We start from the raw sequence: 8,969 nt of genomic DNA, 5'->3' as shown, positions 1-8,969 counted from the left end.
TCTCTTTAAATCACCCTGTTTTCAAGAAATAGGGATTAAAACACATTATAAAATACAAACAAACAAGCGTCTATTTTTCGCGCCAAATATCGTAGGAACAAAGTAACTGCTTTTATTATAAACTGCAAGGTAAGCTTAAGTGTACTTTCAAGCAAATTATGTCAAATTACAGCGACTTCCTTGTTGGAACTTGTCATAAATATTCATAATGACAACCCATACTCTGACACCCATTAAACATGACATCCTAAAAGGTAATAACGTCGTAATAAAATTTTGTCACAGGCCATATACACCGTCGACAAAATTTGACAGTCATGGCGAAAATGAAGATTCACATCAAAACGTTGTAAAAGCACCTGGTTCCAATTTGTTCTATTAGAAGACGACTGTGACTGCTTCATTTTCATGTATTTGTGGTTCTACCTCTGTCATTTACTAAATGTGAGCACTGGTTAAAGAGTGAATGTAAGTTTCGAGATTATTCCTAAAAATAATGGTTTTTGTACAGACAACATAATATTGTTGACAGTAGACTCGGAACACATACGTTGGGGGCGCTATTCAGATATTTGTACTCCACACGATGCAGCCACAGCTAGTCCCGAAATTATATAGAATTGTATCGTAATGTTTGGGTGTTATGTACTAGGTTATCTTTGGGTCGAATAAATTTCTCAATAACAATAAAACCCATCTACCTACTCTACTGTCTGAAACCAGGTTATTGGAACAAACTTGTTTTTGTCCCATAGTGATATCTCTTTCTTTTTGCCTGTTAGATTGAAGTCAGATGTCTGAGAAATCACATATTACAGATGGATGGATGGACAGACAGACAGACAGAACCTTTTGCAATAGCCCCCCCCCCCCCCTTCATGGGACTAAAAGATCATAACGTGTCTGTTTTTTGTAAATTCATATGAAAAGCTAACTGCCATTTCATCCTGTTTTAGGGAGGAATTCAGCAACCATCATTCCATAGTAACTTGGATGAAGATTTGCATAAACATGTGGTTTCCATAGTGACAAGTCACTTGCTCTTAGCAACCCATGAAGCATGACCAATCCAGTATAACCACAAGATAAGGCATAGTCCACTAAGATAGAAGCAACATCGAGAAGAGCGCCCTCATCTAACTCAGATGCCCATTTTCCACATGCCTGTCAATAAAAAGACATATGAAGTGAATCTTTATTCAACCAGATATAAATAAATAGAACAAAGTTGAATATAAACTCAAGTATTACAAACCTACAATTCAAAACAAACAAAATATAATAAAAGAATACTAAATTATATCTGGTTTGGACTGTGGAAATAGTCCCAACGGACTAATCGAGTCCACAGCCCACAATTATTACTGCAATAAAATTTACAAAAAAGTCATACATACTTTCATATTTACATATGGTATTATATCTGTCTATAATGTAATAGTTCTGTCAGTGACTAGTAATGCTTAGGTATGTTTTAGTCAGTAGTAAAACATATTAAAATAACTTTTTATATTTAAAGTAAAACGACATAAGTTTCAGACAAGGTACAGTTCTTATTATGAAAGGTAACTTGTTGTAGAACTGACACATACACTCTTCAGTTTTACACCAAATATTTTACTACAGTTGTATAGACCAGAAAGACTTGTTGATCACAAGGATTTATGATAAAACTGCAAATTTGTATATGTTGATGAATATTTTAGTGATCTTCCACTGTTGAAGTTGTTCAATTATGAATAACTTTTCTATGGCAGCAAATTGTTCGACCATAGAGTTTGGTGCTCACATATCAAACATATCTCGTATAATTCATTGTGCTCTGTTGGGAGTGCTCAACTTCATAATTAGCATAGAAGTGCGCCCCCTGTGGTCAACTTGACATTCTTGTTAACCTCATCATACTGTGATTAGCTACTCACCTGACACCAATCAGTGAGACTGCATTTACACAGTCAAAATCATTTTCTACATTCACATTATGTAGTCGGTCAAATAATTAAAAATGGACAAGAAGAAATGTTCTGTAAGTCAAACTATCATTGGGAAAACACATTCCTGACTGCCAAATTCACCACACCAAATAGACAACAAAATGGTCTATGAATGTTGGCAGTATGACTAGTCACATCATTGTGGTTTCTCGCTCTCAATCTCATTATAGTTTTTTAGTTTGTGGTCGTTGTGTTGTCAACGATTGATAGATTTAGTTTCCATATTTCAATTTACATTATCACTAACTGCATGTGTAATTGAGAGAACATAGGTGGGGTATGTAGATTTTTTAATTTTAATTTTGTTTTCATATGTGAGTGTCTAGTTCAGGTAGTTATGTTTTCCATTGTTTTCCATATGGTCTCTGTGTTATTGGTTTCTTCTCATCAGTTGTACAGCCATTGCAGATTGGAAGAACAGTTATATATTGTCTTTTTAAGTTGATGTCAGTTTCTGCATCCACTATTTCTTGCAAGACAATTTTTGCGATTTTAGTATTTTTTTTTCAAATATGTAAAAAAAAGTTTAATGTCAGTGTGAGAAACTAGGTGGGGTCAGGTAACTGAAACCAAACAACTTTTTTTTATTAGGCCTAACCGTTAATGTTAAATCAGAGACCCTTCACATTGATGGGGAGGGGGGGGGGTCTATAGTTAAATGTTTCAGTTATTTGTGATGATTACAAAGAAAGGTCAGAGGTTTGATCATTGTAATAGACAATATGTGTAATATGCATATAGTATCACTAATATCAATAATATCCAAAACATAAAATATGTAATAATTTAATAGTGACAAACTTGATCAAAAGGTTCAGCTGTTGGTGAGTAACCATAGGGACCATCTTTATCATGTGTATGTGCAAGATCGGCACTTATCACCACGGCAACCCTCTTGGGACTGGAATGAAGCATTTTGTATAATGTTCCTCCTGAAAGAAATAGAAAACAACAGCAATGCAGTGGGTGATAAAAAAATACTAACTGAAGAATAAAATGAAACGAAAAAAAATTTGCAATGTGTAAAACAAATTTACAGAATTAAACATTTTTTTTAAACCACAGGTACTGAAAATCGTGTCAAGTAAAATTGTAATAAAACAGGTGAAAATGTCATAACTTTGTATACCCTTACCAACTCTAAGTAACTCTGGTATCATTTCCATACTGTCGTTGTATCGTCTGGTTGGCTGTGATAATATCACCACTTTGGTTTGAGAAGAATTCCAGGTGAAATACAATGGAATAACTTCACCCCATCTATCAATTTATAAAAATACAATGGAAAGTTTACATCGCCGTTTGAAAGTAATGACTGCTATAGCTGCAATAATTGTAGCGTTAGTTTTGACATTGACATTGATTTTGTTTTGATTTAATTCGTTTGTTTTTCTGGAAGTGTATTTTTTTTTCGTTCCGGAGTTTAAACGCCACCAACGCTAACATACGAAAAAACCGTCAAATTCAAAACTAACGCTATTGCAGCTATGACAGCTAAAATAGTACCGAAACAAAGCAGAGCAAAACCGATGAAATCCTTTGCTAGAGCACCGATCCATGACGTTACCTTAGTGGAAATTGTTCATTGTTTCCTGGTGCTCCAAAACCTGTTAACCCGCTGACATTGAGTTTATGTTGGACTCTCAGTTCATGAACGATGTCTTGGCTAACATCGGAATCCAACGGTACGCTAATATTGTAACAACATGGCGGACACGCACAATTATCTGTATCTGCAATGCCGTAACCTTCACTATTCAAGAACAACACAAAATCTTTAAGGTCTGCTATACCATGGGGGGTACTAAGGAATATGATGTCAGGTGACTGTTTACGAATTTTATGACCGAGTTGTTTAGCTGCATGATGTAGTGTCCATGCCTCTTCCTTGCTTGTCGAGTTTGTTGTGTTGAAATAAGTTGGGTCCAGAGCAATACCACCATGGGGAAGAACATAACAACCAGTGACTCTGGCATTACATTGTCTCATCTGAAATATGCCGAGAAAGAAACACATCAACGTGCACAAACAACAACACAACTTCATGTTTGCCATTTTGGGTTTGTTTAAGGTCACGAAGCATGCGCAGATCAGTCTTGAAATATTTCTATTGAATTCAAACTTCTTAAAAATGCCCACTCACGGTGTCTGAAACGAGAAGAAGATGTCAAGATACATTTGATGTCATTGTCCGAAAACTAAAAGTAAGGCAAACTGTTATCCCCTTTAATGTGAATGTGTGTATCATAGCCATCTCTATACTATATACAGCAGAGGACAGCACAGTCATGTACCTAGGTAACGATACCAAAAATTTATATTCTACTAGTAATAGAAGACAAAAATACGACAAGAAAAGCAGTCAAAAAAGACAATGATTGCAAGAAAAAAGGAAAAGAATTTCCCACATGAGGCAAGGATATTTTGATCATTGTATCGGACGAATTTTTTTACTTAATTAAACAATGGAAACAAGAGTTGGCCATCGTAAAATCGTTTACATAAGAAAATACCCGAAGCTATAGTATATGTAAGTGTTAATGAAAGAGAGGGAGGCTATAATGTATATATATATATATATATATATATATATATATATATATATATATATATATATATATATATATATATATATATATATATATATATATATATATATATATATATATATATATATATATAACTCGGTGAGTATCAATCTGCTATAAGACAGTGCTCTATACCGCAGTGGCAGAGCGTAATATATATATATATATATATATATATATATATATATATATATATATATATATATATATATATATATATATATATATATATATATCAAAGTAGGTTGGTTGGAACTTGAGGTGCTTAGTTGTAACTCCGAGTTTCACGCTCAATGCGTTCATCAGACAAGGTTGTCTGATGAACGCATTGAGCGTGAAACTCGGAGTTACAACTAAGCACCTCAAGTTCCAACCAACCTACTATGATTATTCCCGCCCTGCTTACCCAAGCATCGAGCACTCTATTCTACGAGTTTGATACTATTTACTATATATATATATATTGCATCAGCCGAGTGTGTAGCGCATATACTAGTATAAAGTCCGACTCAAGTTAACAGCTTGCACCACATACACATCAATCACATGTTTAACATCGTCGCAAATAACGGCCTGTTTTACGGCACCGTTCTTAAGGAGCCGTCCCACTGGAGTGTAGCGGAAGAAATAACTTCTCTGGTTTGCGAGAATGATGTTTAAAAACTTGTTATTAAACATAACATTTCTCGGCCCAATATAGTTAAAAGCAGCTAAATAACCCCATCAAAGAATTGTCAAGCTAATGAATGTATTTGGAAGATTATGATTTTTGAAAGGGCCATCAAAGACACCTGTGTGTGGTCACTAATTGGCCAATCGGTTTTGAGGATGTGTTCACAAATTAGCAAGTCCTTGTGAGCAACAGGCCAGTGATTGGCCAATTCATTAACCATCTGGCACTTGAGGAACACATGTTTCCATCAGTTTTGTTTATTCTTAGCTGTCGTTTGGATGAGAGCACATGTATTTGGCACTGTACGTTAAGGGGCGTTTGTAGAGATATTAATCTAGTTTGACTTCTCCGGGATTTCAGGAACAGAGTGAGTAAGAATATTATCCCCATGTCGTCTAATTTTTTACGTCGCCGCACTAAAACCTCTGTTTTCGTCCATGAGCCTTGAAATCGTCTCTGTGTGCCTCAAAATCCCACGTGATTTCAATGACCAATGGGTTATCACCATTGCCACTCTGTAAGTCAGATTGACATTGTTAGCCATGATCTGTACTAATTCGACAGTCTACGTAATTTCATCATATATCAGATATGCCAAATGTGGTACGTTTTTTTCCAAATAATGATGTGTCGTACTAGCTCTCATTTTATCTGATAGAATGTTCTCCATTCATTGTCTTCTCAAATTGTCAAAACCTACGAAAACTATCATGTACAGCAATTCTAAGTCTGCTATTTGGGTATATATATGATTGTCAAGTCGATTCATATATTGTTCCTAACTTTGGCGTTAAAAAAGTTACATTTTCGATCTTCAAAAAGACGTCGAGTTTGATCACCATATATTCTTTGTGACTCTGATTAAAGCAAGGTGTGGGTATTTTAATTACTTTTTAATTAACAGCTGTACAGTTTGAGACTGGTCACAATAATTGTAGCGTTGTTTTTTGCTTTTTAGTTTGTTTTTTGTTTTTGAGGTTTTTATTGTTCCCAGGTTTGCAGTAAAATTACTAAAATTTTGAGTGCAAACCCGGAAGAATAAAAAGCTCAATAACGAAAAAAATGAAGAGTCAAGATGCACTAATACTACAATTATTGCATCTATGCTTGAGACATCATGCTTAAAACTAACATAATCACATTTTGCGTTTTATTCAATTTTTGATCAGCTTAAGATGTCCAATACAGAGCATAATTTTCTAGTGTAAAACATTGTCTTAAAATATTCCATCGTTCCAGTGCAATGTCTGAATATTACAATTACACAATGTCAATGCAATGCTCGTGAAACAAATGGTTTACACACGTGAAGTGGTGTAAGGACACAAATCTGAAAACCTATAGCCAGAAATGTACCGATGGTAGTAGAACCTTCTTGGTTCCCAAATTAGAACTGACCAGGAACTGAATATACTAGCTACACATTTTACCACGACAGTTAAACTGCGAGTTCGAGTGACAATTTTAATTATTCGAAACCTTGAATGTCAAAACATACAAAGCAACGACACTAAGTTGTAACTGTTGCGCGTTATCGTTACCATAGCAACCAATAAAAGCATTAGTTATAGCTTATAAAACGGATAGACTCCGTGGCTGCTTTTCTTGACAATGAACAAATTGAGATTTACAATCCTTTCAATATAAATAAGTGCTACAATGCAGTGTTGTCCCATAGGACTAAAACTACAATAGACACGGATACAGCGTTCTTAACCCCAAGTGGCTAGAGGGTACATATCAGTCGGGCGCCATATATGTTGGTGTAATAACTATATCGCTGTCAACTTACTCTCTCCGGATTACTAACATTCGCCTGGGATATTTGCATGAACGTCAACCTCATCAACGTATACTATTGGGCCATCACTGTACGGTGTCTTTGAATGTTGAAGAATCTCTACAGTTCGATATTCTACACGTCGATTTCATTTCACTTTATTCTGTGACTTTGTGACTGATTTAAACTCCATATTATAGGATCATCATGAGTGATCGAAGGAATTCAGTGTCTTCAAGACGAAGCTCCGTTCAAATTGACCCCAAAGACGGACCGGGAGTAATTCTTCAGACGGGCCCATCGTCTCAAGACGACGGCGAGAGTGGGACTTACAGCAGTATAAAAATGGCTAAACCGAACGTTGGTATAGCAAGTATTGCTGCCTTACGAAGGTTTTCAAGACGTACGTCAATGGCTGGATTCGGTAGATCAATTCTGAAGAATAAGCCCAAACTGGAAAATACATACAAGATGGATCCTGATAGAAATGTCAAGTTTAATGCAACGCGGGTAGAGAGAATGCTCGACAGTGTATTGTGCTCTAATTTAGATGATGTAAAATATGACGCCAAAACTGCATCCACGTTAGCAGCCACCATCGCCGATACGGCAAAACGGCAAACCAAAATCATGGGTTTTGAGCGACATAAATTTGTCACTCATGTTGTAATTGGGAATATCTACGACCAAGACGCTAGTGTAACTAGTCGTTGTCTTTGGGATAGCAGAAATGACGACTTCGCTTCTGCTTATTACAGAAACGCGTCTCTCTTCGCCGTAGCTACCGTGTTTGCAGTCTATTTTGAATAAGTAACGAATTGAACAGTTCCTGAACTGCAACACAACTTCTTAGAATATATATACGCACGAATCCTGTATTGAATATTTGCTAATGTTTATCTAAAACACACACACAAAAAGATATCAGTGAGCATATTGTTCCATTTCTGTTTTACATCCAAGTGTTGGACATGATAATTTGTTTATTTTGTAAACAGTATAGAAAGTAATACTTGTTCAACATCATGGCATTGTAACCAAAGCTTGGACGGTGTTTATATAGCGTAAAATTGTACTTAATTGTCAGTGTGTTTGAAGGTCATTTTAAAGACATTATCAAATTTAAGCGATCAAAAGAACTCATATGTTTAGTGTACATAAGATGTTATTATTTTCGATTTGATATATATCTATCTAACATGACTGCTGTATTCTAGTTCTATGTACACCCGTTTGTTTGGTATTGGTATACGTTACCAAGCCATTCGACCTTAGTTGCCCCATCCTTTTATTCGGCCACAATCAGGCGTAACAAACAGATATACAGCTTAAGTGGCAGCAGTTTAGAGCCTTTGTCCTTTTTTTTTTCATTGTGAAAGACATCTCATAAAAGTTGGTGTTATAATAATTCACAGAGAGTGACGTTAGTTACCGTGGATCTGGTCACGTCCTGTCCATCAAGAGTTTGACCTATTGAACTAGCGTATACAGTGATCTATAGTGTATAGAATACAATCGACCTGGCTATGCCCAAAGTATTCAAAACATATACACACCATTTTAGTGGGTATGTCAATTCGTTTAAACTTACGGGACACTTAACTTATCAGCAGACTTTATTAGATATTCGTTGTGTGTTTCTATATTTTAACTTTATCTAGTGTCTGTTTTCTAGTTCAATCTATTGTCATCTTGGAATCTAATAAATACCTATTGTAATAGGTCTCTTAAATAAAGATATGCTTCAGTGGATGTGAAAAATACACCGACAATTCAAAACTATTGGTATCGATGCTTGATTTCCTTTGAAATACCCACTTCTAGCAAAACAATACTTTTGTCGAAATAAAAAAAACGAATGTCAATCACCAAATAGGTAAGCTCAATTTAGACAGAGGTCGTAACGACGTTGTCAACTGTACCAGTAACAATAA

The 8,969-nt window shown here is 35.4% G+C and overlaps 2 protein-coding genes across 2 annotated transcripts; one reads left to right on the top strand and one right to left on the bottom strand.

Annotated features, from left to right (window-relative positions):
* Positions 1 to 942: 942 nt before the first annotated feature.
* On the bottom strand, positions 943 to 4,049 carry LOC144443066 (protein TTE1956-like). The gene is made up of 4 exons (XM_078132440.1): positions 3,562 to 4,049; positions 3,130 to 3,254; positions 2,796 to 2,926; positions 943 to 1,164 (listed from the first exon to the last, which is right to left on the bottom strand). The coding sequence occupies exons 1-4, from the start codon at positions 4,047 to 4,049 to the stop codon at positions 943 to 945; spliced, it is 966 nt and encodes a 321-aa protein (XP_077988566.1).
* A 3,193-nt stretch (positions 4,050 to 7,242) lies between these two features.
* On the top strand, positions 7,243 to 7,845 carry LOC144443065 (dynein light chain Tctex-type protein 2B-like). Its single transcript, XM_078132439.1, has one exon. It carries the CDS (start codon positions 7,243 to 7,245, stop codon positions 7,843 to 7,845), a length of 603 nt encoding a protein of 200 aa, XP_077988565.1.
* Positions 7,846 to 8,969: the final 1,124 nt, after the last annotated feature.

This window comes from Glandiceps talaboti, chromosome 12 (assembly GCF_964340395.1).
Source record: "Glandiceps talaboti chromosome 12, keGlaTala1.1, whole genome shotgun sequence".
NCBI lineage: Eukaryota > Metazoa > Hemichordata > Enteropneusta > Spengelidae > Glandiceps > Glandiceps talaboti.
This window is presented reverse-complemented; position numbering and strand designations above follow the sequence as displayed.

Excerpts from the sequence above, each read along its gene's own strand:
- LOC144443066 (XM_078132440.1), bottom strand. The coding sequence starts at position 4,049 with ATGGCAAACATGAAGTTGTGTTGTTGTTTGTGCACGTTGATGTGTTTC. Across the intron at positions 2,927-3,129 it reads ACCAGAGTTACTTAGAGTTG|GAGGAACATTATACAAAATG; the intron begins GTAAGGGTATAC and ends TATTTCTTTCAG. Across the intron at positions 1,165-2,795 it reads CAGCTGAACCTTTTGATCAA|GCATGTGGAAAATGGGCATC; the intron begins GTTTGTCACTAT and ends TTTTATTGACAG.
- LOC144443065 (XM_078132439.1), top strand. The coding sequence starts at position 7,243 with ATGAGTGATCGAAGGAATTCAGTGTCTTCAAGACGAAGCTCCGTTCAA.